At 51.8% G+C, this 22,425-nt stretch overlaps 1 protein-coding gene across 6 annotated transcripts in view; it reads left to right on the top strand.

The window, feature by feature from the left end:
- STK32C (serine/threonine kinase 32C) overlaps positions 1–22,425 on the top strand; it is a 64,523-nt gene that overhangs the window by 35,398 nt on the left and 6,700 nt on the right. Inside the window, exons 2-8 of one of the 6 annotated variants that reach the window (XR_005630111.1) lie at positions 1,023–1,078; positions 17,684–17,835; positions 19,765–19,938; positions 20,356–20,393; positions 21,116–21,162; positions 21,713–21,816; positions 21,907–22,023. Coding sequence is in view for 5 of the 6 variants with exons in the window: in XM_039731437.1 (XP_039587371.1) it covers positions 1,023–1,078; positions 17,684–17,835; positions 19,765–19,938; positions 20,356–20,393; positions 21,073–21,162; positions 21,713–21,816; positions 21,907–22,023 (731 nt within the window). In the remaining variant the exon portion in view is untranslated. Of the gene's footprint in view, positions 1–1,022; positions 1,079–17,095; positions 17,121–17,163; positions 17,184–17,683; positions 17,836–19,764; positions 19,939–20,355; positions 20,394–21,072; positions 21,163–21,712; positions 21,817–21,906; positions 22,024–22,425 lie in introns of those variants that run through there. The other 5 variants (XM_039731437.1, XM_039731439.1, XM_039731440.1 and 2 more) reach the window with 5 other exon arrangements.

Genomic DNA, 22,425 nt, shown 5'->3' with positions numbered 1-22,425 from the left:
AAAAGGGTAATAGGAACTCCACGGGCATGCGTGGGCTCTTGATTCATCCTCAGAGATGACAGATGTGCATTTATTTAAGATCTAGGAGTGGGACTCGTAATATTTATAGTGAATTCTTTGTTCCCACTCCTCCTGAGTGATTTTGGTCTCTGTGGCCAGCCAACAGGCTCAGTGCTCATTGTTGACCATCTTATGCTGCAAACCCCCAAGCCCATGCCAGGCATTTCTTTTCATCCAGACATGTGGCAAGGAATGCTGAGGGTCCCCTGCATGGTGAGGGTCTCATGGTACAGCTGTCAAGGGCTGACAGCTGTATCTGAGCAGGTGGGCTCAGTCCATCAGCTCCTCCTCACCTTGTCTTCTTTATTTAAAACTGATATTAAATTAAATCACAGCAGTACTTTGGTATAAAAATAATTTTGTTTGCAGCAGCAGCTGATGGAGTCAGTGGCTGAGTGTTACAGCTGCACAATCATCTCTTGTCATAGCTCCTCACGGTGGCTCTGGAAAAAACTATGGATCCCTTCCAGATGGGTTTGCATGTGAAGGGCTGTCCCTGTCCTCTAATGCTGTCCTTTGGCAGCACCAACAGCAGCACAGCTGAGCACAGGGGGCAGGGGCAGTGTTTGTGGGGCAGTGTTTGTGGGGCAGGGGCAGTGTTTGTGGGGCAGTGGGCAGTGGGCAGGGCAGGGCAGAGTGTGGGGGAGATCTCAGCACTGTCTCCACTCTGCCACACTCGCAATTTGCCCCTGAGCTCCGTGAAGCTCCCTCTGGATCCACACAGGTCGAAGCTGTATTTTACTTTATGCTAAACCACTAATTTAGTAACCTCATCCAACCCTCTGCCAGCTCATGAAGAGACTTGAAAGGAAAGCATCTGCTGTCCTGCAGCTTCCCCAGAGGAAAACTTTTCATAAAAGCTTGGCCAACGCTCTGTAGTTGTCTCCCTGCTTTCTTTTAAATGCAAGCTTATTTGTGGTAAAGCATTTACAAATGTAAATTCTTTTTTCTTTACCTTGTAGTGAACTTTGACCACTTCCAGATTCTCCGGGCCATTGGGAAGGGAAGCTTTGGCAAGGTAGGCTTGAGCTCTCAGTCTTGCATGGCTTATCAGGTGTCTGCTGTTATTTACTTGTGGTTTATTGGAACAGTAACGAGGCTGAAATTTTTGTATTTTTTTGTGATGGCTTCTCAGTCAACGCAGGAAAAATGTTCAGGAAAATACCTTGTTGCCATTTGGCTTTGCTGTAATTCTTGGCATCTTGGTGCAACAGATGTGTTGTAAGTTACCAGCACAATTGTGACCATTTTTCAGCAAACATTCTGTATGTTTTCAGTTTCCTGTGGGGAAGTCTGGGTTGGCGGGGGGGAGGGCAGTGAGGCAGGAAGGTGCTGAGGTGCTGGAAGGTGTCCTTGGTGCTTGACTGAGCTGGCACACAGCTCAGGAGGGTTCTGTGAAGTCCTGGGCTGTTTTCCCAATCAGAAATCAGTTATGCTGAGGAGGTTTTGTTGTTTATTTTTAACTGGCTTTTCTTGCCAAGCATGTGGGAGGATGTGGGAGGTGATGATCAAAAAGCTGTGTATCTCTGGGAGTCAGTTACTGTTGGTTTCCTCGTGTCAGTCCTTCTCCATTCCCTGTTCCTCTGGCTGGCCCCCTGCCCCTGTGCGGGTGACTCCGGTGTTTGCCCCCTGGTCTGGCAGTGCCAGCAGTGTCCATGGGATGTCACATGAGCACAGGGCTGCACTGGGAGCTCTGCAGCCCTTCTGTCACTGCCAGCAGCAGTGGTGCCCCCCGTGCAGCCTCACCCACCCGTGTGTGGTGGCTGAGAGCTGGCAGCGACAGTGCCAGCGATGATCCCGGACACTGCTGGCTCAGGCGTGTCACCTGCCCGGTGACTCTTGTGTGGGGTGGGACGTGTGCCAGCACTGGGGCTCTGGACGGAGACACAGCCATGGAAATAGTGTGAAACGTGCAGTGTCAAAGCTGTGGAAGGGCCCAGCCTGGCTCAGCGTGTGGCACAAGTGTCCCCATGCACTGGGGACATGAACAGGACAGCTGAGTGGTTGGGCAAACTGCACCTGCTTGCGTTTCCCTCTGGTCAGGTCATCTTGGCTGGTTCTCCCATCACACTTTGATATCAGCTGATGGCACGAGGGTGAGAACATCCAGATCTGGCTCTGGAGATGGCCCACACTGTCCTTTGCCTTCTCCCTCTGTGGTATTGCCTGGTGAGATCTTGTTCCACTGGGCCACAGCCAGGGCAGCAGCCTGACCTGCTAGACTTGGATGGCTGGAAGATGGAGACTTTGCCAAAGCAGGAATTTCCCAGGAGATCTAAGACTTGTTTGGTCAGAAGAACCCAAATTTTTACCAATTACCAAAATCTCTTTTTGAATACTTTATGTGTGTTAAGAGGTTTTGGTGCTGCGTAACAGTGCCATGGTCTGTATGGGGGGTCCAGCTGTTCTGAGAGGCAGGACAGGGGACACTCAGTCCCAGTGCTGCCATCAGTGCTTCTTTCTAGAGATGTTCCCATACAGCCTCAGCTCCCTGATGAACACCAGGAGATGATTACCCTGCTCTGGCACAACCCACCCACGTGAATTCCTGCTGGGCTTCCACGAAGGTCTGCCTGGGATTTCCAGGGTAATGGAAATGGATTGCCAGCAGTGTGCAAGTCACTGTGACAGTTTGAGGGGGTGGTTTGAAACACTCACCCCTCTTTGCAGCCACATCCCTTGAGCTAGGAGAGGCGAAAGCGTGCAGCAGAGCTCTGTCAGATTTCTGGGCTTCTGTTGAATGATGGCGAATGATTAAATACCAGCTCAGTCCTTGTGCTGTGAGGATAAGGCAAACAGCTGAAGGAAGTCTCCCCAGACACTCCTGGTGAGAACAGGAACACTCAAGATCTTGTGTCTTCAGCTCACAATCAAAGGCCAAACACTAACTCCAAACCTCAGTGAAAAAGAGCAGCTTGTTTTGAGCTGATAGAAGATTCATACTTCACATATAAACTTTCCAGACAAGGAGGTTTTATTCTTTTGAGGAGCAGCAGCTGGAATTAATTCTGCTCAGAGCATGAAAGAGAGAAAACCCAATTCTTGTCCCAGGGCAGGAGTGTGTTGGCTTGCAGAGAGCTGCTGCCTGTGGCTGCTCCCTGCAGCTGCTCGCTCTGCGCTCTGCGTTGCAGAAAGGTTAAGTCTGGCACGTAGCAGTCTATCAGGCATCAGAACTGTACACACACGTTCAACAAAATGCTGAAATGATTCATCTGTCATCTTTCTGGATGACTTTGTCAACATGCTGAATTTCCTCTGACACTGAGAAAAGCTTTTTGCGTTTACCAAGTCGTTTACAACTCACATTTAATTACAGAAAACATAAAACTGCCTACCTGGCAAGTGTTACTAAAAATTTAGGAGTGACTTAGTTGGTTTGCTTGATTAAATGGCTCTCTGGCATATTCTGGAAGATATTTAGGAGCCAGTGTGTGTGAGTAGACCCTCGGTGTGTGAGTGACCTGTGGGAGCTGTGGCACCGTGTGATCTCATGGTGACAGGACAGGGCCCAGCGCCTGGGGTGTTCTTGGGCACAGCATTTCCTTCCACAGTCACTTTGTGCACCTCTCAGGACACACTGTGACATGCTCAGTGCGGGAACTGTAGGAAAGGAAGGAAAAAGGACCTCAGAAATCCCTTTTGAAGAGCCTGAGAGCCCCAGAGCTGTGGCTCTGGCATATCTTCAATAAATGGCCAATTTCTGTTTTCTAGAGATGGGTTTAATGAGCTTTAAGATACAATGAATCAAATGAAGGTCAGGTTCAATTCCATGTTTATGCCAATTAGCAAGTGTGGAATATTTTCCATCCATAGTAGAGGTGATGTTATTTGATTTTCAGTGATTTAATATCAGCATGGTGTTCCTCCTGCAGCACAGGCTCCTTTCCAGGCAGCAGCAGCAGTTGCCCAGGTTTTGGCTGCTCTGATGCCGTTTCCCGAGGAGCAGCAGCCAGGAGTGGGTTTCTGGAATGGGGTGCAGTTTGTGGCCCTGTTTTTGTGGGAAGTATGCTCTGAGGCTCATTGTGCTTCACGAGAGCCAGCATGAGAGCCAGAGATCTCTGAAGGCAGCGGTGGCATTGCAGGACCGGGACCTCTGCCTGTTTTAGCTGGCCTCTTGTGGCAGCTGGGGCTGTTTGCTGCTGACCTCCTCCTCCCTGGGCTTCCCTCGTGGTGCTGCAGCCCCAGCCCCAGCTGCCTTTTCCAAGGGATAAGGAGCTGGATGGGGCTGTGGGAATTCATTATTTACACTTGCTGCTGAGAAGAAATAAGAGCACGTCTGAAGTTTTTCAGCGTGGATTTGTGCTTTGTGTGCCATTGGAAATAGGGGATTAAACCAGGGCTGGGGCTGGAATGAGCAGCAGCAGGAAATGGAATCTTCAGAGGGAACCAGTATACCTGGGGTGGAAGCCTGTGGGGGCCTGGCTTTCAGTTTGCTCCAGAGGGGCTGGGGGTCCTGCTCCCTGTGCCCAGCTCCAGTGAGCCTCCCAGGGAAGGCTGGCTGTGTCTGGGTTGCTTTGCACAAGTACTTCAGCTTCATGGTTTTGTTGCTTTAATAATTCATGCAGCCTGGAGCTGGGTATAGAAAGGCTTTAATCCATTTTCTAAAGGTCACAGATGCCCACCCAGTAGCTGCACCATAAATAAAATTCCCTTCAAGTCTATTCTCAACTGAATCCCTCTTTGACATCAACACTAGCTTGATCCATTTTCTTTTTTCCCAGCTTTATAAATGTTGGATTTGTCCCTCTAAAGAAAGGCTGGAAAGTTAATCCCTTGGTATTTAGCTGCCACACATATTTTTTGCCCTTGATTTTTCCTTCATTGTTCTTAATCTCACCTGAGGCCAAGGGTTTGCTGGAGCCACCGGCAGGGCTGCACAGAGGCTGTCCCTCCTGGACACTGCTCCTGTCACTCGAGCACACACCATGTCACTGGCAGGCTCTGGAGCCAGGGCTGCCTTGGCTTTGCCAAAGGGCAGCCTGGGTATGGACAGGACAGCCTGAGGTGTGTCTGTGGGTGCTGGAGAGCTGCTGCTGTGGAGCCATCCCGTGCTGCTCAGGCCCCGAGGCTGCCCAGGCAGTCCTGCAGCATGCAGGAGATGGAGACCTGCAGCAGGGGTGATGTGAAAGACATTGACACTGGGGACAGGTTCATCCCCACAGGGTGCTGGCACTGCCCAGGCTCCCCAGGGAATGGGCACAGCCTCGAGGCTGCCAGAGCTCCAGGAGTCTTTGGACCCTGCTCCCAGGGATCCCAGGGTGGGATTGTTGGGGGGTCTGGCGGGGACAGGAGCTGGACTCCTTGTGGGTCTTTTCCAGCTCAGGATATTCCATGATTGTGGGGTTCTCTGATTCCACAGCGTGCTCCACCATTGCATCCAGCACAGGAGCAGCTGCCTGGCTGGGGACAGTGACCAGGAGCAGGGGGTGAGAAAGGACAGGGCACACACAGGGGGATCCTCCCTCTGATACCATCTCCCCAGTAGCACCAAGTGATTTATCTTCTTTCCTGGATGTTGCTGAGCTGTGAGCATGTCATTGGTAAAAGCCACGGGAGAGAATGGCAGAGCATGAATTTGCAGTGGTGGTGGGGTCCAGCACCTCCTCACTGTCTGCATCTCAGGCTGTGGGGGCAGCAGCAGGAAAATTACAGAGTGGGAAGTGCCCCTGAAGGGTCTGGAGTGACTGGGTGAGCAGTGAGCTCAGCTGGAAGGGGCTGGGGATTAGCCTGCACTTCCCCACTGGGGAGCTGTTTGGGGTTTCTGAAAGATCAGACTTCTAAAGACCATGATTTATCAAGCAAGCTGCCCACCTTTGTTTTTATTATACACCCGGTGCCTTATTATCATTTGCATTAGAAGCTGCCTGGGGTTTTCCTGAGCCCCCATCATTCCCTGTGGGTGAATCACACTGGTGTGGGAGTGTAGGTGGGCTGGGAGGTGGAACGGACCCTCACTCAGCAGCCAGGGGCCCGTGGACAGGAAAGAGCTGTAAGAGGGCAGAGGGCAGAAGCCTGTCCTCCACCCGAACTCGCACTGGTGGCCCTGGGCCACCCCCAGCTCTCCCCGGGGGCTGGCACTGCTGGCAGAGGGTGCTGGAGCGCGGCAGTGCTGCCTGTTGAGTGGCAGATGTGCCTGAATCCAGCCCTGACGCTTGGCCTTGCAGAGGGGTAAGGGACAGAGAGCTGCAAGCATTACAGGAGGAGGAGGAGAAGCTGCAGAGGAAGCAGGGGAGGATGGAGCTGAGTCAGGGTGACCTGGCTTTGGAGAAACATTGGGATAGGCTACCCAGGGAGGTGGGGGAGTGCCCACCCCCCCGGTGGTGTTCAAGGAATGACAGGATGTGCCATTCAGTGCTCTGCTCTGCTTGGCAGGGTGCTCTTTGGTCAAAGATTGGACCTCGATCTTGGAGGTCCAATCTTGTAATTCCATGAGACTTCTACCGCCTAAGTGCATCACAGAATTCTGTAAACATTCACCCACCTGTAAGGGCAGAGAGCAGAGTGTTTTGGCATTGATCAGATTAATGACTGGAAATGTAATTTTAGCTTACATTCTGAGTTCTGTTAGCACTGCCCATGGGAGAATCTCCCATTCCCCTGTGTGCCACTGGCAGAGGCTCCTCCTGCCCTCAGTAGGACCCACACGGCCACGCCAAACTGCAGCTCTCACATGGCCAACATGAAAACCTCTCACTTTTAAAATAAAAAATCCATCCTTTGTCACTAAAGATAATTACAATTTTCTCAGAGGCTGAAATGTGGCCAGCATTTGGATCTTGTTTTTGTTCTGACAAGCCATCATAGCCCACACCCCCACCAGCTCGTAAATGGAACTGAGAGATGGAAGGTTCCAGCATCAGATGCAGCTTTTGGCAACAATAAAATTGAAGCTGTGTTGGACATCGAGGTCATCTACAGGTCCTTGGAAGCTGCAGCTTGTGAGTTTGGGATGTTGTGTTAATGCTCATGGTTGGACAATTCAATTACAAACCACTTAATGTCAAAAATGATAGGGAGCAGTGTCCTCGGTTCCTATGAAATTATGGGTTCATCAGCATGATACAGCAAATAGAGTTTATTAAGGAAAATACTGCCTGGGTTTGTCCAGAGCATTACGGGTGTACCCTGTTGTTACTCTGGGCAGTGGTGTCTGGAAGGTGACTTTGTCCTCTTCTTCACAGCATTTATTTTTTCTTGTGGGTCTAAAGTTCATGAATTCTTATTGAAGTGTCTGTGCACTGCTTAGGAGCTGCTCTGAATCTTGTGGGAGTTGTATGGACACAGCTCCAAAAGGCTGGATACAGTTCTGCTCTGGTTTTTCTGTGGTGAAGGCAGAGCTGCCCACAAGCCACTACAAGGCCGTTGGGATTTCCTGTGTCTCAGCAATGAATTAAAGATGGAGCATGAAAAATAGAATCAGAAACTGACGCAACTGGTGCACAACTGACAATAGAAACAGTGTTGTGGCGAGGGGTTTGCCATGATTTTGCTGAGGTTGAGGGACCCGCGGCCTGAGCTGGGCACCCAGAGCCAGCGGCGGTGCCACACTGCCACGGGACAGGGCCCTCGTGTGGGCCCGGCTAGCCAGGCAGTGTCCTTCCCAGGGATCAGCACACCAGGTGCTTTTACCCTCCCTGTCAGTTTTCCTGCAGCCCTCCTCCTCTGAAATCCCTGTTCCCCTCTTCTGGGGAGGCCATTTGCCTTGCTTCCCAGAGGGACGCTGCTGGTGGCCTGTGGAGAGGGGCGAGAAGGGATGTGGGAAAGCTGTCGTGGGACAGACCTTTAGAGGAGGATCAGGAAGGTGCTGTGGAGGGCTGGCTGTCTCCTCCAGCTGAGGAGGTTCCCTGCACGGAGCCCCAGGCGCGGGCTCAGTGGTTTTGGGGCCGTGTTCGGAGCGGGGCGGGCGGGCGCTGCCCCATGGCCGGCCTGCAGAGCCCTGCTCGCAGAACCTGAGCCCTTCTGGGGAGCTGTGCTGGGGCTGCCCCACGCCACTGCCTCTGCCCCACTCATGGAGCGACTGCCAGGAGGGACAGGCACGGGAAATCCCCATGGCACCTGCTCTGTCTGCCTGGGGTGCGTCTGTGTGCTCAGCACCGGGAGCAGGGCCACGAGAGGTCAGGCTGCTCAGGCTGTCACTGCAAAGGGCTCCTGAGAAAACAGCCAGGAAATACAGACCAGCTTTGGGAGCAGCGTGGGTATCAGGCTGTGATTTTTGGTGGGGCTGGGTTGCTCCCCCCTGCTCTTTCCACCCCTGATGCTGTTGCCAAGCCCGGGGTGAGGAGCGAGGAGCCCTCAGGTGCAACCCAGCGAGGGTCATGGCTGAAAAGGCCTGGACATCATAATTTATGTAATGTGCATAGCAAAATCACGTCTGTTTCATTTTATAGAACTATTCATTTTATAGAACATTTTATAGAACTCATATTTTCATATCAGGAGTGAAAATGTTGACAAATTCTAAATTTAGTGCTTTCCATTTTTGTACCAACTGGCCATTTTGTTCTCTGAAATGAAACTGTGAGTACAGGATCACTTTGACAATTGCAAATTGACTTTTCTTATTTTTTCTTAACACTTTTTTCTTCTTACTGACCCCTCACATTTGGGATAGACTATATTTTATCTATATGATCAGGGATTCTACCTCCCCTTGGAAAACACTCTGGAGTGTAAGTCCATTGGAATTTTTAAAGAAAGAAGAGCATAGAAAGAAACCACGATTATTGAACAGAAGCCTTTTGTGTCTCTGCTTTCCACCCTCACCTCCCGTTTACTTACTATTTATGTCCAAAATTCATCAAGATTCCTTCTGTTCCTGTCGTTTTCTCAAGTAGTTGCAGTAAGATTGTTGTGCCATATTATTACTTTTGATCTAAAAATTGTTTTTAAATGTAAGTGCTAAAAATTCCTCTCAACAAAGGGCAGTGCAGTATGAAACACTTATCTGTTCATGTACAGCAAGTGGTGCAGTTAACCAAACCACACTGAAGAGTACCCAGCACCAACCCAGCTGGAGCAGTGCTGTTTGCTGGGCTGCAGGAGCTGCAGCCAGCCCTCTCCCCATGGTGGGATTGTGCCCCTGTGTGCCCCTCACAGAGCTCTGGGTGGCTGCTGCATGCTCAGGCTCTCACATCAGCTCTGCCCTGCTCTGGGACTTGATTTTAGCCCCTGCTGCTGTCTTTGGGCTTGTCAGGGTAAGATTGTTACCCAGAGCAGCTGGGGCTGCCCCTGGATCCCTGGCAGTGCCCAAGGCCAGGCTGGACACTGGGACAGGGGAAGGTGTCCCTGCCATGGCAGGGGGGGCACTGGTGGGACTTGGGGTCCCTCCCAACCCAAGGCATCCTGTGATTCTGTGATTCTGAGATTTGCAGGGTGTTCTGGGCAGAGGAGCCCCATCCCTGGAAGCATGGAGGAATATAAAGCGCATTTCCTTATCTTGGTAACTCGAGGCAATGGAGTGCTGTTTGTGGGTTTGATAGAAGGGCTGGTGAGGCTGGTGAGGCTCCTTGGGGCTGGGCAGTGACTGCTGGAGCTTGGCTGGAGGGTGGCTGCAGTGTCAGGGAAGGAGAGCAGCCAGGAGGGCAGGGGTTTGTGCCCAGGCCCACCCCAGCCCCTGTGCCCTCACTCTGGCAGGGGTCTCCATCTGCCCAGCCTCCACAGCTGCCCTTCCAGGGCTGATCCTTTGTGCAGCCTGGTGCTGAACACCAGCTCAATGGAGCGAGCTTCTGCCAAGGGAAAATCAAGCATTTGGCTGCAAGTGGCACTGATTCCTCCTGAGGGTTTTGCGCTGTGAAACACGACTATCCCCTTCTTCCTTGGCTGAAAAGAAAGACCCGTGTTTATTTCCTTCAGCACAGAAGGGAAGCTTTGGTGCCTGGGGGCGTGTGGTGGCAGCAGCACAAACAAGGACATTGGGGCCACTTGGGTCTCGATGCCAGTGCCTGCCAGGGCTGGGTCACGATGAGTGATGAGGCTTTTCAAAATAGCACAGCGAGTGTTCTTGCCTCGGGGTCAGGGAACTTCAACATCCGTTTACGTTCAGAGATTAAATAAGGCCCTCCAATCTTCCTTGGAAGTAATTAGATTTCTTTCTGTTCCCAATATCTGTCAAATATGCAGCTAAAAAAAAATAATTCTGCCTCTTTAACCAGTCTATCACAGAATGTAGTCATGGCCATAAGGAGAGATGGCTCCAACACTAGACATAGCTCAAAATGCGTGTCGCCCACAGGGAGACATTGCACAATTTATTCAGACAACTGTGGTTGTGCACAGGGTCCAGGTGCTCATGTAAATCTATGGAGTGCTGCTGAGCTGGAGGAAATGGTGGATCCAGGTCTGCATCCACCCAAAAGGCAGAAAGATGGGTCACAGTGTCTTCAGGGATCTCTGCAGGTTGGTCTGAGCTTTCATCATTCTACTTTAATTATTGAGAAAGAAAAGCCCAGCAGAGATCTCTGAGCATGTGATTAAAGCCAGACAGAAATGTAGATTAACAGCCTTTCTGTAGGCAGTGTGGCAGCTCCAGAACACATCTCCTGGGCTGTGCTCGTCCCTGCTCTCTGCATGGTGCCAGCACAGCCCCTGTCCCCTTCAGGGCCTCCCCAGGGCTGCTCCATGGCCTGCAGGTCAGCAAATCACACCACGCCCCACCAGAGATGTGCTCAGGGCAGTGGCCAAAGGGGGATCCCAAATGTCTACGTTTGTGTTTGAACCCCGGGTGAAGACACCAGCTTTGGGGTGTCTGGCTGGAGATGGGCTGCTCAGCTGGTGTGCAGGGGGAGAGGTGGAGAACCAGGACAAGTAAAAGCAAGGAAAAACACTTCTCTTTTCTGTTTGTTCTTTGGGGCTCTCCCCTGTCACTCCTTCAGTTTCTCCTTGTTTATTTGGATTAGTGTCTCTCCTGAGGAAAAGAAATTTACACGTGTTTTGGAGCTTCAAGTCAAATAATCCCCCATATCCAAACTCAATTACAGAAACATCTGCTCAATGTCTGATGGGATCTTATTTTCTCAGCATGACATTAAAGGGAAATGCTTACTCTGAACCACCTTAAATTGCATTAAGTCACAGGACTCAGACCCTGTAGATATCATTCCGCAGCCCCCTTCCATGATTTCTTGCAGGGAAATGAGGAAATGTTCCCTGATGGATACCAACTGGAAGGCCCCGTTGCAGGGTACCAATGAGGAGAGCTTTTCTTGACACAGTTTCAGTGTGCTGGCTGTCCCATTTTTGTGAGTGAGACAGAAGAAGGCTCATTCTAGAAAAAAAAAATTCAAAAAATGTGGACAAGCTTAGCTTTGCCCGTGTTTTGAGGCACTCCAGCTGCACCTGCACACGTGGTTTCCTTTGCCTGCACAGAGTGCTGGGCACACCCAGGGGGATCAGATCCACAGGGGTCTGCTGAGCCTCAGGGGGGGCTGTGGACCTGCAAGGAAGCACGGGAACACTTTCTTAGCACTCCAGAGTGAAGCCACTGAGATTGCCCAGAGCAGCTGGGGCTGCCCCTGGATCCCTGGCAGTGCCCAAGGCCAGGCTGGACAGGGCTTGGAGCAGGGGAAGGTGTCCCTGCCATGGCAGGGGTGGCACTGGATGATTTTTAAGGTCCCTTTCAACCCAAACCAGTCTAGGATTCTGTGATCCTCCGATACACAGCGCTGAAGTGCTGTTGGGAACAGCAGGTGTTATTTTGGGTCAGAAGACTTTTTTGGCTCTAGCATAACAAACTGAGAAAGAGATTTTTTATGGAAGTGTTGACACGACCTGGAAACACCAACAGGCTTGCTGTGAATAAAAGTTTCATCAGCTGCTGTTACAACTTGGCTGCAGCAAACAGCAGTGCTGCATAAAAGAGATTTTAATGATTTATGGTGTTCTGACAAACGAGTCCATCAATCTTGTGGAAAAGCACAGCTTTACAGCAGGGAAAAGCTAAAGTTGTAAGACTCCATGAAAAATATCTTAAGGAGTGAAACCTGGCAAGGTGTCTGAAAATGGAAACAAAATCAGCACTTAAAGATGTGAAGGCAGATTTGTCGAGCTGATAACTGTGTAATTAGAGCATGGCTCCTGAGGGTCCCACTTGTTTGGCTACCACTGCAACTTTAGAGGTTTAGATGGGATATTGGAAATTACAAATTGTTCCCTGGCAGGGTGGGCAGGGCTGGCACAGGGTGCCCAGAGCAGCTGGGGCTGCCCCTGGATCCCTGGCAGTGCCCAAGGCCAGGCTGGACACTGGGGCTGGAGCACCTGGGACAGGGGAAGGTGTCCCTGCCATGGCAGGGGTGGCACTGGTGGGATTTGGGGTCCCTTCCCTCCCAAACCCTTCTGTGAGTCCGTGCTTCTGTGAGCTGGGTGGAAAGGCTGAGGGGTGCTGTTGTCACAGGCAGCAGCCCTCACGTGTTGGTGTCCCTGGGCTGGGTCACATGGAGAGGTGGCCGTGGGGATGGCAGCAGATGTCCTGGCCCTGCAAACGGGCCTTTGTGTGCTGGAGACAATGGCCGAGAGAACAGTGCCAGGGACTCTGCTGTCAGAGCTGTTCCAGGACAAAGTGCTGCTGAAATAAGCTCTGCAGTCAGGCAGTGAAGGGTTTGATTGATTCAGAGTAAGTTTTTATTCAGGGTCAGCCAGTTATGTTTCTGTATCCTCGCTGGGCGTGAGGCGAGTGTCACTGTCACGGGCAGGTTGTGTGCAGCTGCAGCCCCGGGCCAGGACATGGTGCCACAGGTCCCTCTGGGTGTTATTGGACCCCTTGCCCACCAAGGGTAGGTGTGGCAGGATCTGCTGTGCCCAGAGCTCCCTCCCAGGTCCAGCCCTGAGGGGATGCAGAGGGGCTGCAGGTGCTGGCAGCCTTCAGTGTTTCCATCTCTCGTGCTCATGGCACCAAGCTCTGGGTCAGCACTGTGGAGGGGGAGCCCCTTTGAGGCACCAGCAGCATCCTTGGGGGGCTGCCTGTCCCTTCTGGGCCTGCTGGTGTAGGGGAGCTGCTCCCGGGGTGCCTGTGGGAGATGCTTCCAGCAGAGCTTCATCCAGCTGTTCTGTGCTCGTGTGCTGAGTGAATCCCTGACACTGAATTGTGTCACTGCAGATACACCTGCAAGGCAGCTTTAGGCTTTGTTCTCTTGGCTGTGCCTAAAAAAAAATTCTTTAGCTGATTTTATCCTTGATATTTGTGAGGATTGTAGAACAAATTATTATGAACTTTTTGATTACCAGTGTTACACAGATGCTAATTACCAGGGAAGGGTTGTATTTTAATTGCCAACAGCACCATCATAATACAATATGGATACAAAGATGCATTTGAATGCCAGGGGAAGTAGTGCTGTGTCCTGTGCAGCTGTGGCCATGTCCAGAACAGTGATCCCTGTTTACAGCTTTCCTGATAGCAGCTGAGAGTTAAAATTTGTTTTGGTTTGGGGTTTTTTTTGGTTTTGTTTTTTTTTTTTTTGGTTTGTTTGTTTGTTTGTTTTTAATAGATAATTGGCAAGATTCTGCCTGCAGTTCTTGGTCCAAGAGCAAAGCAGAGGGAACCTGGGGATGCTGGGTGACAGGGATCTCCCTCCAGCCACTTTCTAAAGGATGAAAACCCTGGGAAAAGTGAATGACGTCTTGGTGTAAGAGCTGTGCTATTCAAGGAGAGCTTGGCTGAAGGAGATGAACTTGTTAGAAGTCAATATTGAGGTTATCCTTTCAGAAGTGCACAGGTGCAATAAAGCCCTTCTCACCTGCTTTACTCTTGGCTCAACAAGCTCAGGAAACCAGTGAACACAATTGTCCAGCCTGTCCTTGTCCTTGTAGTCTGTCTCCAAAGTAAAACTTAGTGTTCAAGATTAAATCAGTTGTCAAAAAAACTTGAGCTGTTTCTGCATCATGCTAAGTGCCTTCTCACTGCTTCTGGTCCTTCAGGATGAAAGACTTAGTTCCTCCTGCTCCAGAGGCTGCAAATCTCCCGTGTCCCCAACACCCCGAGGCTGCTGCCGTGCTTCCCCCACAGCAGAGGCTTCTTTCCCCACGCAGTCCCAGAGCCTGCTGCTGCTTCTGGGTGCCATGGGCAATTTAATGTTAATGCTCCTCATTTCAAATTTCAGCCTTTCTGGTAAATGGCAGTTCTGTAGATATTGGGGAAAAACAAGGAGAGATAAATACCCAGCAGAAGCTGGAGGAGAAATCAATATATGTGGGCAAGGTGCAACCACTGCAAAGCATTTTTATAAACTAGAGCAGTGGCCACGGTTCTGAACTGGGTGGGATTAAGGTGTTTGATGTAGGTGTGTAGTGTTGGCTGACTCTAAGCCTTGCCTCTGCTCTGAAAACAAAAAGAGTGAAACCCAGGTTGTACGCTGAAATGCCCCCAGCTCTGAGCTGCAGTCAGGAGTGTCTGTGTGTGGGAGGATTACAGGGCATCGGTCTCGTCTTACAGAGGCAGAAGCCAAAGGAGCAGAAATTCAAGAAGGAAGCCCAGTGCTCCCAGTTCAGCCCCAAAGACAGATCCCTGAGTCAGCTGTGGGTTTGTCACCAGCCGTGACGGTGACGTCCCTCAGGGACCACGAGTACCTTCGCTTTGGGTGAGCTCTGCACATGCAGGAGGAAACAAGGTCTTTGTGCAGCTGAGGCAGAGCAATCCCCACTGTTTGCCAGCTGCATGGATCCTGCCCAGAATGGCTTTGTTTGAGCCCAGGAAAACTGCTCTCCCTGGATAGCAAAGCTAAGTCAGGACATGCTGTCAAATGATTAGGTGACCTCTCATCTGAGTGGGCATTTCAGCCTGATGAACTCCTTCAGAGTCAGCAGGGCAGAAAGTTCCTGGATTTCTAAAGGAGAGCAGGCAGAGCCCGCTGCAGGCAGCGTGCCAGGCTGGGAAGGGTAGGGATTCAGCTGAGCTGCCAGCTGGGGTGGCACGCAGGTGTTGTCACTGTGACAGTGCAGGTGATGTGACTGTGATAGCACAGGTGTTGTCACTGGGATAGCACAGGTGTTGTCATTGTGACACTACAGATGTTGACACTGTGACAGTTCAGGTGATGACAGTGTGACAGCACAGGTGTTGTCACTATCTCGGCCCGGGGGTGAGGTGGCCCGGGAGGTGCCACCTGCCCCTGTCCCGGCTGGGGTCGTGGGAGGGGCTGCAGCCGTCCCTGCGGGATGGGCAGCTGCACAGCCCCCTGGCAGTGCGGAGTGCCCGGGTACCCGGGGCTCAGTGAAAGCTTCTCTGTGCCGTGTCTTGAGCAATCCACTCCCAGCTGCTGCCCGCCTTCTGCCTCGCAGGGCTGGCTCCGTTCCACTCGTTTTCCTAATGCTGTATTTAACCACCAAACACTCCCTTTGTGTGGCTGCAATGTGCAGAATGAGGACACGGTCGTTTCTGCTTCTTGCCTTGCTCCACATTGTAGACTTGCCTGAAAATGGATTAATTTCAAAAGCGCACTCTTGACTTGTGACCATGTAGATATTTATTCCTTCCCCAGGAACAGATGCATGAACAGAAAAGCACAAAAAGAAAAAGATACACTTTGTGTCACTGCCATTTTGGGGGACACAAACACATCGATGCATTTCTGTAAGCAGGGGCACCTTAGGAATGGTCACCGCCTGTGGCAGGGGCACCGAGTGGCTGAGCCCAGCCAGGCAGCACCAGCACCAGTCCTGGTGTTGGTTTGACCCGAGTCAGACCCCGACCAAGAGCGGTGTGATGTGATCAGTACCTGGTGGTGGCTGTGCTGCAGGCACAGCACCCCTGCCCAGCTGTCCCTGGGGCTCGCTGTGCAATTCCCAGCTGTTCCTGGGCCGTGGGGCTCACTGTCACAGAGCAGCCCACGCTCACACCACGGGCTCAGCTGCAGGGAGGGCCTCTCCACTGGCATCCACTTTTCCTGCAGAAATCAGAGAACAAACATTCCCAGAGTGCCCGGAACTGGTGCTGCTCTGTGTGGAAGTGATGCTGTTCCATTGCAGAAAACTGTTTATCATAATTACAGAGTACATGAAGTTTTCATCATTTTCTCATTTATTATGCTGGGCTCCCATTTTCACTGTGGAGAAACAAGAGACAAATGACATCAGAATAACATGTAATACTCATTAAGGTACAGCAAGTCACAACCTAAAAATTAAAGCGCCTAGAAATTAATGAGCTTCCAGCAATAATGTGGAATAAGCTGACATCAGGAGAGAATGTTGCTCAGTGCCTTGATGGCTGTTACCCAGAGGACTGAATTGTTTTCGGAGCAATTCTACAGCAATGACCATATTTTGAAGGAAAATTGTTAGGGCTTTGCTGCTCAAAGAATTTATAAAATATGAAGTTATTTTTGCCTGGTTTATTGAACGTGCAACCAATTCAGCCTGCTCCAGGCAGGGGCTGGATCCTGCTGGTGGTGTGCATTGTGGTAGGCCGTTTATTATTATTATTAAGTTTGCATGAAGAAGGTTTTCCCGTGTGTTTTGTACCTGGAACAGTCCCTGGCAGCTGGAGTTGAAGGGCTCTGCTCGCCCATGGGCACCGGAGGGGTCCAGACGCAGGGAAACAGCTCAGGTCACTCTGCCCACCAGGCGCCCTTATCGTGAGCTCCGAGGTGTGCAGAGAGTTATGGCAACAGCTGATTATCAGCTCTCACCGCAGTTGTAACCACGGCGGAAAATAATCGCGGTAATTCCTGTGCATCACTAATTAGGGGGTATATCGGGCTAACGATAACCACCCATTATTTTGTCACCTCCTTGCGGCAGCGTGTCCTTGATGCTATTATACCGAGCACCATTAGCACTTGCAAATGGTTATTAGTGGCAGCGTTTAGAGGCGCGGGGTGCGGCGGCTCCCACCTGTCTCGGTTCCCTGCCACCCACAGCAACTCCCGTTCCTCGTTCCACGCGGGGAGAGCGGGACCCGCTCCGTGCCTGCCGAGCTGCCCAGGGAGCGCTCCAGCTCATCCTAATTACCGCCGCGGCTGCTAATTAACAGAGGGCAGGCACAATTACAGCAGATGTAGGCAAGCCGTTAGTAATTTAAAAAGAGGTACCGTGATCGCTAATTAGCTCTTCGGAAAGTAGTCACCTTGGTAATGAGGGTGTCATAGCGGAGCTGAGGGCGGCGGCAGAGCGGGGCTCCGGGACAGCCCCGGGTATCCCTGCGGGCCTGCTCTTTGCTGTTGTAACCAGTTTGCCCTTTGGTGGCTTTCTGCTGCCGCAGAGGGATTATTTTCCCCTTTGGGGGCCCAGCGATGCGCGGCGGGTCGGAGCCGCCCTGGGCAGCAGCGGTGTGAGCAGCGGGCGGCGAGGCTGCCAGGAGCCTGTGCCTGCCAGTGCCCTCTCCATCCACGCACTGCGAGCCCGCAGGTGTCCCCAGAGCACAGCTCCCGGACACAGCTGCTGGAAAAGCCGTCCCTTTGGAAAGCTCTCGGGAGCCGGCCGTCATGCCCTGCAGGCAGCTGCAGTGTCCGATGGGCAGGGGCTGGAGCGGAGCCCGTGCATCCCAGAGCAGGGATGCTGCTGTCCGTAGCTCCGAGTCTCAGGGATCAGGGATGTTTGAGGGGTCAGGTGCTGAGCACAGTGGGTCTCAGCTCCCAGAGCAGCAGCTGAGGACGTGGAACGTGCTCCTGACTGTTTTCTCGTGCCGGCCCAGGTGTGCATCGTGCAGAAGAGGGACACGGAGAAGATGTACGCCATGAAGTACATGAACAAGCAGCAGTGCATCGAGAGGGATGAGGTGCGCAACGTGTTCCGGGAGCTGGAGATCCTGCAGGAGATCGAGCACGTGTTCCTGGTGAATCTCTGGTGAGCAGCTCCCTCCCCAGCCTCCGCTGCTCGCAGAGCCACACACCCAGTAATCCCAGGGGCTCTCATAACTTTTTCAGCAGCAGATCTCTACAAATAGTGGCATTTCAGGTTGCTCAATAGTGACTTCATTCTGTGTGCGCTGGCAGAAATATCCTCATTACTGAGCAACATCTACTTTTAAAAAACACTCTTAAAACCAGGTTGAAATCTAACAAATAGCTTGAGTTGGCAATGCCTGGGAAATGTATCCTGTCTAGCAGTGGCAGTACCAAGGGCTGCAGTCCATCTCATCTGCCCTACAACCACATTGACCCCTCAGCCCACCAGCATCCATGCTTTGCACCATGCTCACTGGCCAAATAAAACACGTTCCTTTGGAGCTCAGACATATCATTATCAAATTTGGCAGGAAAAACCAATTGACAGTTTTAGAAAATAGAGCTTTATATCCTAGTGTCGTTGGCTGGTTTGGGGTGAGCCCTAGGCAGAGGCCTTGGGACCCCCTGCTCCAGTGATCTGTCCTTTCTCAGCCTTCCTGCCCAGTGAAGGGTCCCCTCCTCCCACTCCAGCAGTGCTGGATGTGTGCCAGGCTGATGGGGAGGAGGAGATTTCTAAAAATTGAGGAAGTTTTATACCCAAGTGATGGAAGCGGGTGATGTGTCACATTTGTTTTTGTTGATCCATTGCTCCAGAATAGCCAATTTAGTTAATATTGATATTTTTCAGTTTCTTAGCAATTGCAAACATTTTCCCCAACAAGCAATGAAATTCTGGAGAGAACTTATTCTCGTAGCAAACCCTTTCGGCTCATAGTTTTAGAATAAACCTACATTTAAGATGGGAGCAGAAGTGAGTGATTCATAAGTATTATACAATCCCACATACTCTTTCCTTGGATCTGCAGTCACCAAATATAACAATGAGCGTTGTTTTGGTGTATCCCCACTGCTGTCAGTCTCCTGTGGGACCCACAGCAGATTTAGAGAGGCGGTTTACTCCACAGTAAATATAAATCTCTTTTTCTGGTTTATCTGGTTAAATTAGCAGTTGTGTTTTCCAATTCATCTTCAAGATAGGCTGGGATATTTTAAGTAGGTTTTATGAGATTGTTTGCAGTTGAAAATGTGAAGTTTCTCTGAAGTGTCTGTCTGGTAGAGCATGAGCTCTGTGCTGGTGGGCTGACATGGCACAGCTGCTCAGGGACAGGGGGACATTACCTGGGATACTCATCTCTTTCAGGGAAGCATTGGTTAGTGTAGGAATTGATTTAAAAAACAAGGAAGCATCTTGAGCTGGACGTGCTTGATTGTGAAGGTGCAAGCAGCAAAGCTGCATCTTCAGTTTTGGGCCCAACACTGCAAGGACCTTGAGGAGCTGGAGCATGTCCAGAGCAGGGAATGGAGCTGGGAAGGGGCTGGAGCCCCAGGAGCAGCTGAGGGAGCTGGGAAGGGGCTCAGCCTGGAGAAAAGCAGGCTCAGGGGGCCCTTGTGGCTGTGCACAGCTCCTGCCAGGAGGGGACAGCCGGGGGTCGGGCTGTGCTCCAGGGAACAGGGACAGGAGCAGAGGGAACGGCCTCAGGCTGGGCCAGGGCAGCTCAGGGTGGATATCTGGGAAAATTTTCTATCCAAAAGGGCTGCCCAGCTCTGGCACAGCTGCCCGGGGCAGTGGTGGAGTCCCTGTCCCTGGAGTGATTTAAGAGCCCTGTGGGTGTGGCAGCTGGGGACATGGGCAGTGGTGGCCTGGGCAGTGCTAGGAATGGTTGGACTCGAAGGTCTGAGAGAGCTTTTCCAGCACAAACAATTGTGGGATTCTGTGCCTACAGTGGGGCCACGTGCAGTTCTCTCTGGAGCTGTGTGACTGGGAGAGGGGAAAAGCCTGGCTGGGTTTGTGAGCCCTGGGAGGCTCAGCTGCTCCCCTGCCCTGCAGGTATTCCTTCCAGGACGAGGAGGACATGTTCATGGTGGTGGACCTGCTCCTGGGAGGTGACCTGCGCTACCACCTGCAGCAGAACGTTCAGTTCACTGAGGAGACAGTCAAGCTCTACATCTGTGAGATGGCACTGGCCCTCGACTACCTGCGGAGCCAGCACATCATCCACAGGTAACTCCAGGCCCTGCTGGCACCTGCCCTGCTGCCCTTGGGGTGGCTCATGGTGTCCGTGCTGCTCCTGCCCCCACCACTCACAGGGGGTCTGATGCCTCACTGGGGGCTGAACATTTCAGGGCAGGAGTTAAAGCCATCCAGGACCTCACACAAATATCCCCAGTATTGTTGTTCCTTTTTCCTTGGGAATTTCCTTTCCTTCCTGAACAAGTCTAATCCTTCCAGTTTTTCACCAAGTTGCCCAGGAAAAGCTTATTTCTAGTCCATCATAAAGGGGCTTGCCTCATGTTAGAATATTTTTGTTTTATTTGTTCCTAATTTTTGATAGATAAACAGTTGCAGGATTTTTGTCATTGAGTCTCATCCCTGGTCTGACTGAGACTCCATCTGCTGTAATCTTCCCTCTTTTCCCAGAGATGTAAAACCAGACAACATCCTCCTCGATGAACAAGGTAGGATCACTCTGCTCCTCTTTGTTTGCTCCCTCATTCATTCCAGGGACAGATTCTTTATAGTCCTGGGTACTGGGCATCTTTTGTACCTGGGGAAAGTGTGGGAAAAGCTGCTCTGCTTTTACTGGATCATGTCTGGCTGAACATCCTTGTGCTTTTTAATGTGGGGAGGGTCACCCAGCTGTCCTGTCCAGTGTGCTGTGGTCAGCCTGACTTCAGCCCTGGGAATTTGGAGTCATTTGCAGTTCAATGGCTTCAGTGGCTTGGAGCACCCATGCCTAGTGGAAGCTCCATGGCAGGAGCTTGAAATGAATGATCTTTAAGTCCCTTCCAACCCAGGCATTCTGTGGTTCTATGATAGTGTTTCCCTGGTGTCTTTTTCACTCCTGTAGCTTCTGGCCAGAGCAATCTGGCTAGTGCTGAAGCTGCTGGGGGTTACTGGCTAGCTCCAAGTGTGATTTAAAATAAAATCTCCAAGTCTCTACCCTTTAATCACCTGGCCAACCCAAATCTTGGGAAACCTCTGGGGTCTCCCATGGCCATGCCATGGGATCTGACCCTGACCTGCCCATGTCTGCTACCCTGTCTGAGGGCAGAAGCTTATGAAACAAATGTGTTCTGATGCTGCATTGCCACTGCACTGCCATTAATTCCTTCTTAAAATGTGTCTTTATTTAAGGTCATGCCCATTTAACAGATTTTAATATTGCAACAATCATTAGGGACGGTGAAAGAGCGACAGCATTGGCTGGGACAAAGCCATACATGGGTAAGGGACAATCACTGCTCTCGTGCCGTGTCACGTTCTGCGTGCTCAGCACCTGCTGCCCCAGCCAGGGCCTCCAGTTCTTTTAGGACACTCCTGCTCGTGTCCAAGTGGTTCAGCAGAGCCTGACTGTTTGAGAAGGGCAGCTCCCAGTGTGAAGGCATTGGGGCTGGCATGTCACCCCAGCCCATCCTGTCCTGTCCTGCCCTCTGCACTGCAGCCTGTCCAGTCCCCTCCATCCCACCCTGCCCTCCTCATCCCACCCAGCCCCCTCCTCCTGCGCTCCCCACCCCTCTCTGGCTCCAGCCTTGCACTTGGTGTCTCCTGGGGACCCATGGTTGTGCTGTCCTGTCTTGGGAGGGCTGTCCCTGCAGGTGGCTGACATCCCAGGTCCCAGTGAGGGCAGGCACACGGCTGCTGCTCCCCTGCCTCATGCAGCCTTCCCTGGGGCAGCCGTGCAGAAGGACCACCCTAAGCGTTGTGCACTGACTGACATGAGCTGCTGGAGCAGAGACAATAAATAACCTGTTGTGTGTTTTGCCTTTCTGCTCAGCCCCGGAGATTTTCCATTCCTTCCTGAGCGGCGGCACGGGCTATTCCTTCGAGGTGGACTGGTGGTCTCTGGGAATCATGGCCTACGAGCTGCTGCGGGGCTGGGTAGGGCTCCGGCCGTCCTGGCCTTCTGACCGTGTGCTCTGGCCGGCCCGGAGGGACAGGGCATCCTCACCTGTGTGCTCTTGTCCCCAGAGGCCGTATGACATCCACTCCAACAACCCCGTGGAGTCTCTGGTGCAGCTCTTCAGCACCGTCAGCGTCCAGTACTCCTCAGCCTGGTCCAAGGAAATGGTGGCGCTGCTGCGGAAGGTGAATGGCCCTTCTGGGGGGAGCTGGAGCAATTGTTGGATGAATTGGCCTTCTGGGGTGGCTTTGGGTTGGATGGCAGCTTCTGGGCAGGCAGGACTAGCTGGAAAATTACCAGTGTATTAATAAACAAAGAATAATAAAGAGTAATAATAATAATACACAACAGACTGGCTGAGAGAGTTTGGGATGTTAGTCCTTGAGAAGAGAAGCTCCAGAGAGACCTTAAAGCCCCTGCCAGGGCCTAAAGGGGCTCTAGGAGAAGCTGGGGAGGGACAGGACACAGGGAATGCCTCCCACTGCCAAAGGGCAGGGCTGGATGGAGATTGGGAATTGGGAATTGTTCCCTGTCAGGGTGGGCAGCCCTGGCACAGGGTGCCCAGAGCAGCTGGGGCTGCCCCTGGA

The sequence above is a fragment of the Passer montanus genome, unplaced genomic scaffold (assembly GCF_014805655.1).
Source record: "Passer montanus isolate IOZ18808 unplaced genomic scaffold, ASM1480565v1 scaffold77, whole genome shotgun sequence".
Classification (NCBI taxonomy): domain Eukaryota; kingdom Metazoa; phylum Chordata; class Aves; order Passeriformes; family Passeridae; genus Passer; species Passer montanus.
The sequence above is the reverse complement of the archived record's forward strand: the minus strand, read 5'-3'. Positions and strand labels throughout refer to the sequence as shown.